Source organism: Phocoena phocoena, chromosome 18, assembly GCF_963924675.1.
Source record: "Phocoena phocoena chromosome 18, mPhoPho1.1, whole genome shotgun sequence".
Taxonomy (NCBI): Eukaryota; Metazoa; Chordata; class Mammalia; order Artiodactyla; family Phocoenidae; genus Phocoena; species Phocoena phocoena.
The window spans coordinates 2,845,691-2,865,665 of record NC_089236.1 but is presented as its reverse complement, the minus strand read 5'-3'; the positions used below and the strand labels follow the sequence as shown (position 1 = coordinate 2,865,665).

At 47.2% G+C, this 19,975-nt stretch overlaps 1 protein-coding gene across 1 annotated transcript in view; it reads left to right on the top strand.

The window, feature by feature from the left end:
• Positions 1 to 19,975, top strand: part of MIPEP (mitochondrial intermediate peptidase) — a 133,506-nt gene that overhangs the window by 91,394 nt on the left and 22,137 nt on the right. Inside the window, exon 17 of the mRNA XM_065896321.1 lies at positions 18,238 to 18,359. Within this exon, the coding sequence (XP_065752393.1) occupies positions 18,238 to 18,359 (122 nt within the window). The remainder of the gene's footprint in view (positions 1 to 18,237; positions 18,360 to 19,975) is intronic.

The following is a 19,975-nucleotide window of genomic DNA, read 5'->3' as shown; positions in this document are numbered from 1 at the left end:
GTCTAAACAGCCCTTTCATGCTCAGTCTTTTAAATGAAAGCAATGGAGGCCTATAAATCAAATGATCGTTTACACTTATCTCATAACACTTTTTCTAACTCATTTTCCCTCTTAAAACTTAGTATATCCTCCAGAAATTTGAACCCGTCCTATGTGGAATTTAAATTAAAGTGAATAAGTAAATACATAAGAAGATCTTGGAGAATAATATCCGGCCTCAGCTTAGTTTAGAAAAGCAGCGTGACAGCAAGTGCCGCTGCGCGGGCTCGTCTGAAATGAGGGAACCGCTGTAGGTGGTTGGTCTTGGGGGTGAGAGAGTAACCAGCCCCGTCTGTCACTGGGGGAACCACGGCCGCTGGTCCCGGGAGGACCCACAGCACTTCGTCCTGATGATTTCTGATAACCTCGTATTTGAAACAGTTTACTCGTAAGTTGCAGACATCGCTCCCACGTACCTTCCCCCAACTTCCCCGATGATGAGGTCCAGTGCTAGCATGGTACATGGTCCAGTCTGGGAAGCGACGTTGGTACGCTCCTTACTCGGTAACCTGAGTTACTTTCACATCTGCATTTGCTCGTTGTGGTCACTCCTGAAATTGACTGCCGTTCATTTTCCAGGGTGGTGCGCCCCAGAACGCTCACACCCCATGAGCCTAAGCTGTAACCTACAGCTCCTTCTGTTCAGTTTAGAGGATGGCCAGGCTTCGTGATCGCTCTGGAGACAGGACGGTAGAAGCAGGATCGGGAGAGACTGGCCCACATCCGAGAGCCTGCTTTCTAATCACTAGAGTCGAGCAGTAAATGCAGAGCGCTGCGGAGAGGGGCTCTTGATCTCTTCGTCGTCTGCTTCCCTGTTGGGGGAAATCCACTATCTTAAGATCACCCATCTTAAGCTTTTTCATGTGTTGTTATATCCTTGGCATCTCCCTGTACTTACAGTAGCACTGATTTTCTTATCAGTGTCCTTGAACTGTTAACTCATTGACTTTCAAGCATTCTGACCAAACCCACAATACAAAAATGCTTACGTTATACGTTTAGGTATGTAAAAGGGAAACAGAAGTGCCACAGACTAAAAGTTTCTCTGATTGTATGCACTGCACTCTAGTATTTTCCCTTTTTTTAATTTTTTAAATGCTCATTACAACCTGCTGTACTGGTGTCACAGACCACTGTAGAACACGGCCTCACAGTCTGAAGAACACCATGTTAACTGATCTTGTCCTGTTCTTTTGCTTACTCGACCCTTCTTTCCCAAATCAACCAGAAGACCTTTTCAGAGAGAGATGCTTTACAACTACGTCATTTAGAAATAAACCACGACTCCCATTTGATCCCAGCCCCGCCGTTTCTCCTCATGTGGTACTTCATTTGACAGACATTGTCTTTTAGGAAAGATACGTGTGTGTATAAGATAGTGTGAAAAATGACATGATGCAGTCTGGGATGCTCTGCTATAGAGCGGGGAGTGTTCAGGTTTGCCTCAGGGAGTACGAGATAACCTCTTACCTGGGCTTGGTCACTTCTGATTCAGATTCTGCCCCAACGGAAGCCAGGGTAGGAGGAGGGGAAGAGGGACAAGTGACGTGTGACAGGAGGAGAGGTCTGAACTTTGTGAGCAGAGCAGGGACGTGAGCAGATATAAACAGAAGGGAAGAGTTATCGTTTCAATACAGAGGATGAGGTGGAGGGTACAGAGACTGAAGGCAGGGAGAAAAGAATCCATCCAAGTAACAGAGAAAACATAAAAATGTAGTGAGTTTACCATATACTTAGACACATCCATTTTTATTTGTAAAAATGATCTACTTGATCATCTTGATAATATTTCATTCCCTCCTATCTCAGCAATGCATTCACAAAATCTTTTTACAAAATATATTTTTATCCAGCATTTCAGTTGTTTCATTCAGGAGGGTTGTTCGAAATACCATGTTCATCGTGCAGGAAAACTGACGTCCCTCCGTCAAGTTTCTCTTTCTTTCCTTCAGGTCTTCCTGTTATGCTTTTGTTTAATGTTATATTGGGAGATTGCCTTCATTTTTTTTTTTCTTCCTCCTGTTTTTGGCTTGGTTGGTTTTAGTTTTGATTTTCATGATTATATTTTTATTGCCAGTAGCTGATGCGTCTTCTTTCTTTTTCATAGCATCTTGATCTTGTTTAATGAATGCAGCTTTTTTGGTTACAAAAATAAATGCCCGTAGACCCTGCCCTAAAGCTCTTACAATCCAGGCAAGAGATGATGAGTTTCTAAATCTGGGCATTGACAGTAGGCATGTATATAAGGGAAAAATATAAGAAATGTATTGAGATAAAATTGTCAGGACTTGAGGACTGATCAGTGTCTGGATAAGGAAGCAAGGGTCAGCGCCGATTCTCAATCTGATAAAAGAGCATCTAGGAAAAACCCACAGCTAACATTCTACTCAGTGGTCAGAGACTGAAAGCTTTCCCCTAAGACAGGAGTAAGACAACACTGTCTGCCTTCTATTCAATATTGTATTGTAGGTTTAAACCAGAGCAATTAGGCAAGAAAAAGAAAAGACATTCAGACTGGAAAGGAGGAAGTAAAGTTACCTCTATTGTGAGTAACATGATCTTGTACATAGAAAATCCAAAGGAATTTACAAAAATCTATTAGAGCTAAAAAACAGGTTCAGTAAGGGTGTAGGATATGAGATCAATAACAAAAATCAGTTGTATTTCTGTACTCCAGCAATAAAACCCCCAAAATTAAGAAAACAGTTCAATTTACAATAGCATCAAAAATAAACTGATTTTTAGGAATGAATTTAACAAAAAAGTTTAACACTTGTATACTGAAAACCATAAAATATCATTGAAAGAAATTAAAGAAGACCCAAATAAATGAAAAGATGTCTTGCATTCATGGATTAGAAGACTTATCGATTAAGATGGTAACACTCTCCCAATTGACCAGCAGGTTCAATACAATCACTATTGAAATCTCAGCTGGCTTTTTGTTTTTGTTTTTTTTTTTTTTTTGCTGTACGCGGGCCTCTCACTGTTGTGGCCTCTCCCGTTGCGGAGCACAGGCTCCGGACGTGCAGGCTCAGCGGCCATGGCTCACGGGCCCAGCCGCTCCACGGCACGTGGGATCCTCCCAGACCGGGGCACGAACCCGTGTCCCCTAGCATCGGCAGGTGGACTCTCAACCACTGCGCCCCAGGGAAGCCCTCAGCTGCCTTTTTTGCAGAAACTGTCAGGCTGATTATAAAATTCATATGGAAATGCAGGGGACCCAGAGTAGCCAAAACGGTCCTGAAAAAGAAGAGAAAATTGGAGGACTCACATTTCCTAATTTCAAAACTTACTACAAAGCAATAGTAATCAAGACTGGAATTTCAAGAGTAAAGTCACCAAAATGGTAATGTAGGAGATCCCAGTCTCAGTCCCCCACAGAGATCAACAGTTAGCTATCCCTGAGCAAAAACCTCTCTGGGAGAGTCCTAGAGTCCACTTAAGAAATATCAGGAACAGTGAAGTAAAAAGCCTTAGAATAACCTCACAAGACGAGAAGGGAGCAGCTGCACGTTGCTGCATCCTGCCGGCCCCCTGCCAGCCCCACTCGACGTCCAGAGGGAGCTTCCCTGCCGGACATTGTGCACCTCACTGGGAAAGGAGGGGAGGGGAGGTGACCAGCCTCCTCAGCCTTTCAGACACGTGCAAAGGTCCACTTCAGTTTCACCCACCCCAGATCAGCAAAGGTGAGAGGTACAGAGATGGCGAGGAACCAGGAGGAGAAGCAGGGGCCGCCAACAGCAGCTGTGTCGCAGGAGTGATGGCGGATCACAGACCTGCTCTGCAGACAGACCCAGCACGTTCTGCCGCCAAAGAAACCAGCGTGCGGCACGGCGCAGACCCTGCAGGTTTCACCAGTTCTCCCCCAGGCACACGTGCCCTCCACTTCCGCTCTGACCCCTCCTGGTGGAGCCTGGGAACTGCACCTCAGGCCTCTGCAGCTACCTGAGTGCAAGACGCCAGCCTAGACCCCTGGGGCTGACCTCCACTGCCATGTATGCCTCAGGGCCCAGCAACTGACCCCAAAGAAATGGAGATCCAGGAACTGTCCAACACAGAACTCAAAATATTGTTCTAATGGTACTCAGAGAACTAAAAGAGAGCACAGAATAACAATTTAATGATATAGAGGAAAACAATACAAGAGCAAAATGAAAAGTTCAACAAAGAGATAGAGAACATAACTGGAGAATTCAATAGAGAGCTTCAACAGCAGACTTGACCAAGTTGGAGAAAGAATCAACAGAAGACAGATCAATCGAAATTATCCAGTCAGAGGACCAAAAAGTAAAAAAAACTGAAGAAATCCTACAGACTTAATGGGACACCATCAAGAGAAGTAATGTAGTTATCATTGGAATCCCTGAAGGAGAAGAGAGGGAGAGAAGGGGTAGAAAGCTTATTTAAAGAACTAATGGCTGAGAACGTCCCAATCCTGGGGAGTGATCTGGATATCCCAAGTTCATGAAGCTAACAGGCCACCCTGAAATTTCAATCCAAAACAGTCTTCTCCAAGATACATAATAATAAAACTGTCTAAAATCAAAGACAAAAGAATTTTTAAAGCTACAAGAGAAAAAATCCTTTCATACACAGAAATCAACCCCATAAGGCTATGAGAAGTCTTCTCAGTAGAGACCTTATAGGCAAGGAGAGAATGGGATGAATATTCCAAGTGCTAAAAGAAACTGCCAACTAAGAATACTTTACCCAGCAAAACTGTCCTTCAGAAATGAAGGTGAGATGAAGACTTTCCCTAATAAACAAGAGCTGAAGGAATTCATCACCACTAACTCTGCCTTGCATCACTAAACCTGAAAGGAATTCTTCAAGCTGAACTGAAATAAGGCTAATTAGTAACATAAAAACATACAACATATTGGTAAAGACAAGCATATGATCAGGTGCCGAATACTCAATATTGCAACATGGTGTTAACTCGAGTATAAAGGTTAGAAGACAGAAGTATTAAAAAATAGCTGTTGCGGGCTTCCCTGGTGGCGCAGTGGTTGAGAGTCCGCCTGCCGATGCGGGGGACACGGGTTCGTGCCCCGGTCCGGGAAGATCCCACATGCCGCGGAGCGGCTGGGCCCGTGAGCCATGGCCGCTGAGCCTGCACGTCCGGAGCCTGTGCTCCGCAACGGGAGAGGCCACAGCAGTGAGAGGCCTGCATACTGAGAAAAAAAAAAAACAACAAAAAAAACTGTTGCTATAGTAATTTGTTAATAGATACACTATATAAAAAGATGTAAATTCTGACATCAAAAACATATAAGAAAAGGAGTAAAAGAAGGGTAAATGTTTTTATGTGATCAAAGTTAAATTGTGCTCAGTGTAAAATAGACAGTTATATCTATAACATGTTTTATGTAACCCTTATGGTAACCATAGAGCCTAAACCTACAGTAGATTCAGAAAAGATAAAGAGAAGGAAATCAAAGTGTACCGTATGGAAAATCATCAAGTTACAAAGGAAGTTAATCAGAAAAGGAACAAGGAAACTACAAGTGAGCCAGAAAAACAATTAATAAGATGGCATGAAAAAGTCCTTACCAATCAATAATTACTCTAAATGTAAATGGACTGAATGCTCCAGTCAAAAGGCATAGTGTCTGAAGGATTAAAAAAATAAAACCCAACAATAAGCTGCCTACAGGAGACTCACTTCAGCTTTAAGGACACAGACTCAAAAGTGAAGGGATGGGAAAAGACGTTCATTCAAATGGAAAACAAAAGAGAGTATGGGTAGCTATACTTACATCACACGGAAGAGACTCTGAGCCAAAAATGGTAACAAGAGACAAAGAAGGTTATTACATAATGATAAAGCAGTCAGTTCATCAAGAAAATATAAGTCATAAATATACATGCACCTAACATCAGAGCACCTAACCGTATTAAACAGATACTAACAGATCTGAAGGAAGAAACAGACAACCTTATCATAGGGAACTTCAGTATCCCAGTCTCAGCAATGGATAGATCATTCAGACAGAAAATCAACGGGAAAACGCTGGACTTGAGCCATGTTTTACACAGACGGACCTGACAAACACAGCATTCCACTGAACAGCAGCAAGATACGCATTCTTCTCAAGTGCACGTGCACCGTTCTCCAGCACAGATGATGTGATAGGTCACAAACAAGTCTTAGCAAACATAAGAAGACTGAAGTCACACCAGCTATCTTTTCTGACCAAAATGCCATAAAGCTAGAAATCAGTAACAGGAGGAAAGCTGGAAATTACACAGATATGTGGAAATTAAACAACATACTCCTGGAAAACCAGCAGGTCAAAGAAATCAAAAGAAAAAATTTTAAATATCTTGAAACAAAAATGGAAGCAAAACATATCAGAAATTATGGGATGCCACAAAAGTGGTTCTAAGTGGGAAGGTTATAGCCATAAACACCTACATTTAAGAAGAAATACCTCAAATAAACAACCTGACTATAAACCTCAAGGAACTAGAAGAAGAAGAACAAAAAAAGAAAACAAAATTAAACTCAGAGTTAGCAGAAGAAAGGAAATAACAAAGATGAGAGAGGAATAAATAGAGACTAAAAAGACAGTAGAAAAGATCAATGAAACTAAGAGCTGGTTTTTTGAAAAGAAAAACAAAATAGACAACTGTTAGCTACACTTAACCGAGAAAAAGCGAGAACTCAAATAATACTACAAATGAAAGAGGAGACATTACAATTGATAATACAAAAATACAAAGGATTGTAAGAAGACTATGAACAATTAGACACAGATTGGACCACCCAGAAGAAATGGATAAATTCCTAGAAACATACAACCAACCAAAATCGAATCATGAAGAAATAGGAAATCTGAACAGACCAGTTACTAGTTAGTAAGGTGATTGAATCAGGCATCAAAATTCTCCCAACAAACAAAAGCTTAGGACCAGATGGCTTCATTGTGAATTCTGCCAAACATTTGAAGAAAAAAATACCAATCCTTCTCAAACTCTTACAAAATCAGAAAGGAAGGGAACGCTTTGCAAATTAATTTTACAAGACCAGCATTACTCTGATGCCAAAGCCAGACAAAGACACAAGGAAGGAAAATTAGAGACCAGTGTTCCTGATGAACATAGATGCAAAAATCCTCAACAAAATATTAACAAACCCAATTCAACAGTACATTAAAAGGACCACACACCATGATCAAGGGGAATTTATTCCAGGGATGCAAGGATGGTTTAACGTCTGCAGATCCATAGGTGTAATCACCATATCAACACAATGAAGGATAAAGAATTACAGGATCATCTCAATAGGTGAGATGATTTGTGGCCTTGGGTAAGGCAGTGGTTTCTTAGATTTGACAGCTAAAGCACAAATCACCAAAAAATCCACAAAGATAATTTGGGATCATCAAAATTTAAAAATCTGTACTCAAAGGACAGCATCAGGAAAGGGATACAACGACTCAGAATGGAAGACTAGATATCTGATGGGTATTAATCTCCAAGAATACATAAAGAACTCCTATAACTCAAGGATAAAAAGACAACCCCAATTAAATATGGGGAAAGGATTTCAATAGACATTTCTCCAAAGAGGATACACAGATGGCCAATGAGCACAGGAAAAGATGCTCAACAACATTAGTCCTTAAGGAAGTGCAAAATCAAAACCACAATGAGGTTTACCACTTTTTGCCCGCTGGGATGGATATAATAACAAGAGACAATAACAAGTGTTGGCAAGGATGTAGAGAAACTGGAGCCTTAATACACCTCTGGTGGGGATGCAAAGTGGTGCAGAGGGTTTGGAAAACAGTTTGGCCAGTGCTCAAAGTTAACACAGTTTCTGTATGACCCAGCAGCTCCACTCCTAGGTATATACTCAGTGGAAATGAAAACATGTGTCTGCCCCCAAGTTTGTACACTACTGTTAACAGCAGCTTTATTCATAATAGCCAAAAAGTGGAAGCAAACCACACGTACTCTAGTTGACGCTGGACGAATGGACATGCAGATACTGCGTATCCACGCGGTGGAATATTATCCTGCCATTAAAGGGAATGAAGTACTGGCACGTGCTACAACGTGGATGACTCCTGAAAACAGTACGCTAAGTGAAAGAGGCCAGACACACAGTGCCGGTTACTGTATGGCTCCACTTATATGAAATACTCAGAATAGGCAGATCCACAGAGACAGAAAGTAGAAGGTGGTTGTCGGCGGCTGGGGGAAGGAGTGCAGAGTGAGTGCTGGCGGGTAAGGGGTTTCTTTGGGGGATGATGAAAATTTGATAGCGGTCATGGTTGCACAGCTTTGTGAATATACTAAAAATCACTTGAAAGATGTGAATTTTATCTGAATTTTTAAACAGAGTGAATGCCGGCAGCCACCGGGGAGCAGGGCAGGGCTGTGATGGGGGACACTCCTTCCCGCGAGGAGGACGTTGAACTGCGAGGCCAGCCGGAGGTCAGCTAGCACAGAAGGTGTGCTGGCTGTTGTGACGTGGAGTGAGACTTAGTACCCTAGAGATTTAGAAGGAAGTAAAAGGCCATCGGTCCATTTCAGCCTTAAACAAGCCACTGCTCACAGCGGACCCTTTGGAAGATCACACCTTGAACTTTCAAACTCAGGAGATACGAGACGAAGAAAGCCTACCCGTAGCACCTGTTACTATAGCACTGTGAAGTAATGCTAGTTGATAGTATTTTTATATGAAGGTTGTAATAATACTTAGGTGTTGATTCTTTTTATCCAGCACTTGTTTTGAGTTGCGGTAGTATGCACTGTTGGGCATTACCCAGGTTTTCCATATGTTTCAACCATAAATACAGCAGGGTTATTTTGGGGTTTTTTTTTTGGTAAGAAATTGCTAAAAGCTGTTACATCAGGAATTTTGGACATTCTTCAGACGAAATAATCGGGGAGGACTGATGACATGTTGATTGAAAGCAGGCAGCCCTGGTAATTTCAGTGGATCAGTCACGAACTTTATTTCTGTCAGTTACTCTGTACAAAATGCAGGTAGTGACACGACCTGCAGATGACACAGCATGGTGAGCCCCAGGCTGCACTTCTGTGCTCCCGCTCAAGGAACTGCTGGCAGGGGCCCAGGGCCTGCCTCACAGGCGGGGCAGGGACGGCGTGCTCCAAGGGGAGCGTGTTCTTACCTCTCTATAGTTCAGTCATCTCGCCAGGGGCATCACCCTTAGTGAGACATATTTCTTCACTGCACACGTCTGTCTTTTGTATGATAACACATCGTAGGCAACACAAATGAAAGTTAATAGCAGATTTTTTTTTTTCTTGCGGTACGCGGGCCTCTCACTGTTGTGGCCTCTCCCGTTGCGGAGCACAGGCTCCAGACGCGCAGGCTCAGCGGCCATGGCTCACGGGCCCAGCTGCTCCGCGGCATGTGGGATCTTCCCGGACCGGGGCACGAACCTGTGTCCCCTGCATCGGCAGGGGGACTCTTAACCACTGCGCCACCAGGGAAGCCCCAGATGTACTTTTAATATGATGCAGAGGGATCTTTCACCTTGCGAGTTAGGAAATGAGTTTGCAAAGTAGCAGTTATTCCAACCAAGGTAGCTGGATACATACCTTTTGTCACTTCAGAAATTGTGCGTGTGTGTGTATAGTCAGTACACTATTTTTTTTTACCTATTTGTTGACATCTTAATAATTTCAGGGATTACTGAAACTAATTACAGAAAGAGAACTGGGGCTGACAGATGTCAGTTGTGTCCAGATTACAGCAGTTTGGTTCTAACTGTCCTGCCTTTCTACCTGCTTTCTGTGACTGTCTCTTGAGAGCAGCCTGCTGGTCACAGTGTTGTCCCCGACTGCAGAGGGTCAGGTCTGTGGCTGAGGAGTGGAGGCCCCCCCAGGCCGGCACAGTGCGGGCCTCTTCCCTACTTGCCCTCGTGTAATCCGCACGGCAGCCCTGCCAGGCGGGCGTGGTCAAGGTGAGGGTCCGGGAGTCTCACAGTGATGAGTGCCAGGCCGGTGGCCCTTGTTAGTGTCCGCCTCCCCGGCTGCAGTGTGGCCGTGAGGGCGGCGTCTGTGAAGGCTCCCCCGGGCATGGAGAGATGGATGACTTCGGAGCCATCGCACCAAAGCTCCCCACCCCCGGTGGGTAAGGTGCCAGCCGCCGCTGCCGGTATGGAGGTCAGGGAAGGAGGAACGGCCCCTCCAGTTTTCTCTCTGGAGACTCTGAGGGCACGATAAAACTCCTTTGGAACTGGGAGAGTATTTTGAAAATATGAAGCAAGTGTGTTTTCATCCCCCCGTCTGTAGATCCACCTTCCCCAGCCCATCCACAAGGATGATCCGGGTGCTGACCAGAGAATAGAGGGGAGAGGGGTACCGTGCTGGGGGCGGCGGCCCTGAGCCCAGGACTCTGGTCTGACACCGGGGACACACTGCGCCAGGGCCCCAACCAGCAAGAGAGGAGGGAGCGGGCGGCACAGCCCTCCCGCCGCCGTGAGGGTGCGGCGGGCTGGGGGGAGACCCCGTGTGTCCCCCACTGGCATCACTGCTGGAGGAGGCCTCGAGCTGCAGTGTCATTGGAATGGAAACGGAGGGAAGTAGGGAGGGAGCCGCACAAGTTCCTGACTGCTGGCATGCAGAGTGAGGCGGGGAAGGCGGGGCTCCAAGGGAAGCTCCCGGGTCCCGGACCTGTTTGCTGCGGGAAGGCGCTGAGCCCTAGTTGACATCAGATGGTTGCAGGTGTCCTCCCCTCTTTGTACCTCAGCTTGATCTCACAGGAGAGGGGGCTTCCGGCCTGTAGGTTGGAGACAATAGCTACTCATCTCTGAGGGTCCCTGGGAGGGGGGAAGGCGGAGCTTCAGGAGCCTCTGCTCCCACCAGTTCGATACCGGCCCTGCCCCCAGGGTGCGGTGGCCAGGGCTGCACCCCTGCTCTTGGCTCGTCTCCCTGCCGAGGAGTTCCTCTTTATGCACGAGCAGAAAGTCCCATAGTCTACGAAGGACACACCCGTGGAGGCCCTGCTGCCTTTGTTGAACTGTGCAGTCATGAAGACAGTAGCAGAGTCCCTCTTCTTGGTTCTCTTGTTTTTTTTATGTGTGTATTATTGAGCCATTCTGACAGGTGTCAGGTGACATCTCATTGTGGTTTTGATTTGCATTTCCGTAATCATTAGTGATGTTGAGAATCTTCTCGTGTATTTGCTGGCCATTTGTCTCCCTTGGAAGAGAACGTCTTCAGACCCTCTGGCCCTGTCTTAAGCAGGTCGTTTGCTTTCTGTTGGGGTGTATGGATTCTTTACGTACTTTAGACATTATATAATGACGTCATATATCAGTTGTTACATGATTTGCAGATACTTTCTCCCATTCCGCAGGTTGCCTTTTCATTTTGTTGATGGTTGCCTTTGCTTTGGTGTCAGATTGAAAAAGTCACTGCCAAGGCTAATTCAAGGAGGACTTTCCTGTTTTCCTCTTGGAGTTTTATGGATGATCATTTTTCTAGGTTGTCCTTTTTGTTGGTGTCTAATTGTTCATGGTAGTCACCTATGATCCTTTGTACTTCTGTGGCATCTGTTGTAGTGTCTCCTCTTTCATTTCTAATTTTATTTGACTCCTTTGCATTTTTTTCTTAGTGAATTTAACTAAAAGTTTGTCTATTTTGTTTAACTTTTCAAAAAACCAGCTCTTAGTTTCACTGATCTTTTCTGTCGTCTTTTTAGTCTCTATTTCATTTATTTCTGCTCTGATTATTACTTCCTTCCTTCTGCTGACTTTGGGCTTAATTTATTCTTCTTTTTCTAGTTCCTTGAAAAGACTAAAGCTAAACGCAGCATATGGCTGGGTCTTGTTCTTAGTTTATTCAGCCCATCTGTGTCTTTTGATTGGCGAATTCAATCCATTTACATTTAGAGTAATTATTGATAGGTACGGACTTACTGTTGCCGTTTTGTGAGTGTGTTTTGGTTGTTTTAGTGCTAACACCAGAGCTTCCGGATTGTGTCTTGTCCTTGTGGAGGCTCGCCTTGCTACCCTGGGCTGCCCTCCTGACCCCAGAGGCTCTCTTTTTCTGTGGAAGTCCTTATTACTTGACCACGGGTTCCTTTAAAATAAAGAATCTGCCATTTTTTCCTTGAGATGTTACAGGCAAGGGGAAAAGCAATATTAAGGAGCTTTGATTAGGAGGAAAAAACCCAGCATGTCTAGTTTCCAGTTCTGTTTATTGCTTTTCACCTAATTATCTCATTTAATCAGATTAACGTTACCTTCCCATGTTCCATCTAATAAATGCATTTCCATGTGGATTGGTTACATCTTTGTTCTGCTCGTGGATTTGCTTTTGATAGACACATACAGCTATTTCCAGGGGGGGTTAAGTTTTGTTCTGCAGAGCTTTTATTTTTTTCAATATTTATATATAAATAGAATTGACAGTTAATGTTTTGTGTTACTATTAATTGCCTAAAGAGATTTGGTCAGGTAGTTAGAAGTCATTTTTTCTCGTAAGACCGGGTCTAGTCTCCTTAAAATGAGCCGTAAGTCTACCATTAGCAGAGAAAATGGTTTCTAGTTGTCATTGAGATCTTATAAAGTTCTCATATTGGCACTCTGGAGATTATTCGGACTTCGATGGTAACGTGAAGGAGGGATCTGTGGCTGCTGCCTATGTTTATATGTTGCAGAGCAGTGTTAACATTGTAACTATTGTTATACTTAGGATTGGCATCTTTATGCTTCAGCCACATTCTTGCCGATGTCAGCACTGAGCCACCCGCATGTCCCTGAGTCCTCCCCCTGGTCCAGCAGTGTCAGCATTTTAACTTATCCTTAGTATAATACTCGCTTGTGTATCAACTTGCATAGGGGCTTTCCTTTTTAGCTGTAAAAATAGCTATGTGGTGTGTTCTGATATGTGTTGAAGCTGACGTGATGGAAATTAATTTACAAGTTGTAGGCGTCAAATATAAACACAGGAATACGGCATGGGGATCTGCTGGGGGGGTCAGGAATTTGAAATCAAGACGGTTGCAACTTTCACATTTGTAGGGAGCAGTAGGTCCCATATTAGATACTTGGGGTGTGCATTGCAGAGCAGCAGTGAGGCAGGGGCTCTGAATTAGAAAGACAGCCGGGGGGGCTTCCCTGGTGGCGCAGTGGTTGAGAGTCCGCCTGCCGATGCAGGGGACGCGGGTTCGTGTCCCGGTCTGGGAAGATCCCACGTGCCACGGAGCCTGCGCGTCCGGAGCCTGTGTTCCGCAACGGGAGAGGCCACAGCAGTGAGAGGCCCGCGTACCGCTTAAAAAAAAAAAAAAAAAGAAAGCCGGGTCTGAATCCTGTGTGATCGTCTGTTGGAGTACAGGCTAAGTTGCTGTGACAGAGACCCCCAAATACAGTGATGTAAGTAGGATGAAGCTCCTTTCCTCCTGCCCAGCAAGGCAGAGCTGAGCAGGTAGGGCCGGTGGGCTGGCGGCTCCTCCACATGTGGCTTCTCTGAGTCCCAGGTGTGGGTCCGGTTCTCACTTCTTTAAGGGGTAGCAGGAAGGGGAAGGAGGTCAAGGGTGTGAGCAGCTTTCTTTTGAAGCACCTGGGAAGTACGTTATCTCCATTCACATCGGGTTGCAGGAAGTAGGGGCACAGCCACCCTGAGCCCAGAGGAGGCCTGGAGAACAGTGGCCACAGGCCTCGCTCCAGCTGAGCGGCAGAGGGGCAGTTCTGTTTCTGAACGGACGAGGGGTACTGGGCAGTCTCTGCCGGCAGCCTTGACCAAATTACACTTTTGAGTCTGTTGTAAAATGTAAGCTGTTAAAATATTTACTGAAAATTATGAAGCATTTGTAGGAATACCTTCCTCAAAAGATATCCATGAAGACACAGGGTTATACGTTTAATAAATACAGGTGCCCTTCCATGTTTTCCATTTACTTTTATCGTTAGTATTTTTGGACACAGCTCTCGTGTTGGAATAGATAACGGTGTTAGTTTCTATCGCCGTGGGAGAAATGGCCGTGCGCCTAGTGGCTACAGCAGCACACAGCTCACGGCCCCCGCGGGTCAGGAGGCCGCGCCCCGTGCTTGGGCCCCCACAAGGCTGCAGTCGGGGTGCTGGCCGGGCCCATGGCTCACCTGGGGGCTTGGCTGCTTCACCTGGGTTCTCGGCAGAATTCTTTATTTTTTTTAATTGTTTATTTGAATTATTTATCTTTGGCTGCGTTGGGTCTTGGTTGCTGCGTGCGGGCTTCCTCTAGTTGCGGCGGGCGGGGCTACCGTTTGCTGCACTGCACAGGCTCTCGGCACACGGGCTTCAGTAGTTGTGGCTCCCGGGCTCTAGGCACACGGGCTTCAGTAGTTGTGGCTCGCGGGCTCTAGGCACACGGGCTTCAGTAGTTGTGGCACGCGGGCTCTAGAGCGCAGGCTCAGTAGTTGTGGCACACGGGCTTACTTGCTCTGCGGCATGTGGGATCCTTCCGGACCAGGGCTCGAACCCGTGTCCCCTGCATCGGCAGGTGGATTCTTAACCACCGCGCCACCAGGGAAGTCACTCGGCAGAATTCTTATCTGTGCACTTGTAGGATGGAGGTGCCCAGCTTCTTGCTGCCCGTCAGCTGTTGGACACCCCTGGGCCCCAGAGGCCACCCCCAGATCCCACAGGGTCCCTGCTGGTGGGCTTTCCCACCAGGGCCGCTGACCTCGGGCAACAGGAGGGTTTCTGCAGCGGGTCTGCAGCCTGGTAGACATCTCAAGTAAGTAACTCGCTGTGGCTGTGACATCCCGCCTCCTTTGCCAGTTCCGGGGTCAGAAGCAAGGCTCTGGTCCTGCCCACACTCATGGTGAGATTTCACACCGGCATCCACGGAGGCCGCCTGAGAGTGTGCCCACCACAACGGCTGTGTTTCATCTAAAATAAATTCTCGGTTTTATTCCAAACTGAGAATGCCTGTTTGTTTGGCATTGTTGTTTCATGGGTTTTGGTAAAATGTCAGTGGGGACTTTTTATTAAATGAGAAGTACTAGTGTGTGTTACTTCACGGAAAACATTAAGGAAGAGAGAACACGAACTGAGAAGGCAGGTGTGGTTGGGTGCCAGGGTTGGGTGTCACAGGACGTAATCCACAGGCCGGCAGCACTGTCGTCCTGCACCGCGAAGCCTGCTGTCCTTTAGTCCTGCCGTCCTGCACCGCGAAGCCTGCTGTCCTTTAGTCCTGTCGTCCTGCACCGCGAAGCCTGTGTGGTACTGCTGGCCCGTGGCTTGTTCAGAGTCTGTGAAGCTTGACGGAGATTGAATCACACATGAGGAAACACCACACAGATGCCGTACATTTGGTGCCAAAACTAGCCTCAGAAGTCTTAACTGTCATATAATGTAGTCAAAGAATTCTTTAAAAAATAATAATAACAGCCTGAGATCCAGAATGTGTCTGTAGCAACTGTGATGTCCTCGTGCTCGTGGTCTGGACATTACTCCTCATCTCAGTCCAAAGTCCAGTCTGTCGGGAACACGGAGCATCCCTGTGACAGAATCCTGTAGCGTCCATCCATCTGTTCACCTGTCCGTCCACCCATCCAGCACAGCTGCTGAGTTCCTGCTGTGCTCCAGGCCCCGTGCTGAATCTGGACACAGGCACAGCCTCGTGGACCTTGCTCTTAAGGAAATTTCAGTTCTGTGTGACCCAAACCAAGAAAGCAGTGATGTCGTTTCTGTTCTCATGTGGTGGTTTAATATTCTAGTAATAAGATTGTTTTAAAATTTTAGTTAAATGCACTTATCCATGTGTAACTGGAAGTGGAGAAATGATGTGCTGTTTGAGAGGATAATAGCAACGATTAGCTCGGTCACTCAACTTCTAACATGTAGTTATTGGGTGCTGGCTCTGCACGAGTCCCTCACCTAGGTCTGAAACTGAAACCAGGTGTAAGTGACTGGCTACTTTGCTCCTTTCCATTCCTGGGCCCGTCTCTGATTTGGACAGACGAATGTCATGGGTAAGAAGGGGGCTGTAGCAGGTAGGGATCCCTGGAGGGCCTCCCGCCCAGGGCTCCAGCTGGCGGCTGTGCTCACGGGGCCCCCGCCGCGCTGCCACTCCCGCTCCAAGGTTTTGACTGAAGTGCGGATCGCTGACGTTGTCCAACTCAGGACAGACAGATGGAGGGCTCGTGTGAGGATGGGACGGTTCCCACCTCTAGTCAGAACAAAAGAGAAAGTGCAAAGGCTTCCGAGTCCTTTGTTCTTAAGACCAGATCCTCACCTTGCGCTTCAGAGGATGGGTGAAAACTTCTGTTCATCTGGCAAAGGTCCCTTTCGGAAGAAGGAAACTTGGAGATAAAAGGAAGAGGATAACATAATTCCAGAGCTTAAAATGAGATGCTGTCTTTTATTTTTCCAGGTGAATGAGTGAAGTGGTAACAAGGACTTAACATCAGGCTGAATTATCAGGAGTTCAGCTATTTGTGGTCAAACAGCAATGGGATTGTAGGTCTTAGCATGCCATAAACTTACAGACTGCTGATGGAAGGTGTCAGGTGGTATAGTTTATTTGGCAGGTCTTGAGGTATGGAAACCTGTAATTTAAGAACAAGACAGCAAGGTGTGCGCCCTGCCTGAGTAGCTCTGTCCGGGAGGGAGGCTGGTGGGAGGCAGACGCCGTGGACTCTCTGTATCCAGGTATCCAGGTGTGGATCCTGCCGGGCGAGCTGCCGGACTTCGGCACCTCTGCTCTGCCGGGTGCTGGCACCTGTGCCTGGGGGTCTGGTTACTGTGACAGCCTTGCGAGTGTACCGTCCAGCACCAGTGGTGGCCGTGTGGAGTCGGGGACCACCGCCCTGGGTTGTGGTGCCCCACCCCTGGGGTCTCGCCTTCACAGAGGGCCGGGCGAGGTGTCCCACACAGACGGAGGGACACAGCTCGCGAGCCCCCCTTGCTTCCAGTCGCTTCCCGGTTGGAAGGGGAGGGTGGATCCCGAGGGTTCCCGTTCCCTCCGCCAGACCTCCTCCTGTTCCAGCTCTAGCTTGAGAGCTGGCCGGCCTGCCCTACACCCAGCCCAGGCCGAGCGCCCGTCGTGAGGTGCTGGACGCTACTCAGAGCGCCGGGCCCGTGTGCCACGTGGGGGACTCTGAGGTGTCCTCGGATCCGCCGCCCCGCCGTCAGCAGGGAACTGTCTGTTCGCTTGTAGTTTGTGGCTTGATCAGTTAGGTGGAAATTGTTTATCTAGGTAAACATTTGTGGTGATGATTAAACTTTATACTTTATTTTCCAGGGGGTGAAAAGATTTATTAGATAATAATTTACCTTAGTTTAAAAACTTAGGCTTCCAATTTTTTTCCTAACAGTTTCACCGTCAGCTAAAGCACACGTGAAAAGACAGCAGTATTGTTGCACGTCAGATTTGTGTCAGTAAAGTAAAAATTTTAAGTTACAAGGGTGTCATTTGAGGATGGCTTCTGTAATTCTGGCTTTTGTAGCAGTGGTGCCGTGACTGTGCTGTGGGTAGCTTATGCCTTTGCACTTGGATAACTCTCTTCCTGCTAACCACCCAGAACCTATTTGTTTTCAGCTTGTAGGTCCAGAAAAAGAACAGTATTTGCGGGAAAGGAGTTTTCCAGTGGAAGGGTATTCTTCCCTGGGAACTCGCGTGGCCTTTTTTACAGTACCAACGTCACTGTCCTCAAAAAGAACGGCACCCGGAGCCAGGCCAGAGCGCCCTCTCCCGACCCGGTGGCCAGGCTTCCCAGCAGGCCGGAATCATGGGACACGCGTGCTGCCCCGCTGCTGGCGCTACGCTGCGTGTCTGGGCATCCTCCCTGTTTCTGCCAGACACGAGTCCAGGCGCAGTGAACCTGCACAGAACAGTCCGGTGTCAGGGTTGGTTCTGCTGAGGCCGCCTTACTGCCCCGTCCTGGCGTGGTCTCCCCCGTCGCACGAGGACCTACATATCCAGCCCTGGTGGCCTGGGGCCGCCCCGGCTCCTCGTTTACCTCCGTCACCTCTCTAGAGGCCCGTCTCCACAAACGGTCTCACTCCGAGGCCCTGGGGCTTGGGGCTCGGCTTGAGGGTTTTGAGGGGACTCACTGCAGTCCCCACAGTGTGCACCACGTGGAAAGTGACCACCTGTGAGGCCAGCCCCCTAGGGTGCCATGTAACGGGCACGTCTGCAGCTTCCTGTGTGCCTCCCCGCGCTGGGCCCACACGGCGTCTGGATGCAGCCTCACCGCCTCCTGTGTCCTTTCTGTCCGGCAGGCCTGGCAGCTGCGCTTCAGCCACCTCGTGGGCTACGGTGCCAAATACTACTCCTACCTGGTGTCCAGGGCAGTGGCGTCCATGGTCTGGAGGGAGTGCTTTCTCCGGGATCCATTTAACAGGTAAAAAGACGGGGGGGTTCATGGCCTGCTGCATCCCCGCAGGACGCTGGGGCTGCTGCGTGCCGGGGCCCCCTCCCCAGCAGGAGCCCGGGAAGCCGGCTTCTGGTTCCACGGGTCCTTAGAAGGACCTTCCTTGGAAAGCAAAGCACTAATTTGAGACCTGGTCTCACAGTCGTTCAGAGCGGTCTGTCTGCACCACACAGGTCGCACGGTCAGGAGGCCTCACTGCGCAGGTTGAGGCCCGTGGCCCCTTAGATGCCGGGAGCGCCCTCAAGTTTCCCACGCAGGTTATTACGTTAGTCCCAGCAGCCTTGGCGGAGCAGGAGTTTTCATAAGAGGAAACCGAGGCTCAGAGGGGGTGATTCGTTCAGGGCTTCACAGCGAACCAGCTGGACTCAGATGGGAACCAGGTCTGCTGATTCCCAGGCCCTCGTCCCCCACCCGACCCCTCAGCTCTTCATGTCGTTGGCAAAGGCTCGGGTTTTCTCGGCAGTTATTCATCGCATTCAATTCCAGGATCTTTTGAACTCGAGTCTGATGTAATAGAATTTTTAAACGTTTTACAGCTTGGTACCCACAGGCTATTGTGTCTTCCACCCTCTGCACACTGTAGACATTTGGTCTACTTTTTAAATTTTTATTATTTTCAAAGGCTCTGAAGCCAAAATTGAGTACCATAAATCAATTCTGGGCATTATAATTCTTCACTGAAGATTTCTATAAAATCGGCAAAATACTATCTTGTTTAAAGGAATCACACTTTACTAGAAAACCACATGCTTTTAAATACATGTATTCCTCAGTATTTATATCTTGTTTATGTATGCATTCTCGCCTAGACATGCAGTTGCTATACTTTGACGGGCATGTAAGAAAGTAAGCTAGTAAAAATACTCAGTGGACTAGAAAATTTTTAACCTCTACCAAAAGATCCTTTTTGATCCCAGTTCTGAGAAATCTCCCGGTTGGAAGCAGCAAAGCCGAGGCCAGGCGGGGCCTCTCAGCTGCCCTGTCCACGCCCCCTGCCTCAGGGCCGCGGGGCCTCGGGGCCTCAGTGCTCCCTTCAGGGCGGAGCCAAGACGAGCGTTCGATGTCATCCTGTTGCTGAGAGTGAAGTGCTGGCAGCATTTCCGATTAGAGACCATGTTCGCAGAATTGCCCACGGAAAGATCCTGCAGAAATAGTGGAGCGAAAACGTACTTTATTTAACTTCAGTTATTTGCATTAAAGGAATTGCATTTTCTATTTAAGAAGGGAGTAGCCATTAATTTAGAGGATTTCTGTCTGCCCCCCTTCGAGTGTCAGGGACACTGTTCCTTATTGAATCCAGCTGGTGAAGAGCAGCACGGACCGCAAGTGTTCTCTGTTATCCTTAGCCAGGGCCTCCTGGTGTAATGAACCCTCTCCTGACAGCTTTTCTGACTTTACTCTTAGGTCACAGTGTTATTTTCTCTCTGTTGGGTGCCATTTCAAATTCTTTTTTGAGAGAAGAGCATAAATGATTTCAAATCTCACTTTAGAATAATCCTATAGATGACGGAGAATGGGGTACGATTTCCTACTTGTTCTGTACCACATAAACTAAACAACCCTTTCTAGAAAGAGCAGGCTTGCTC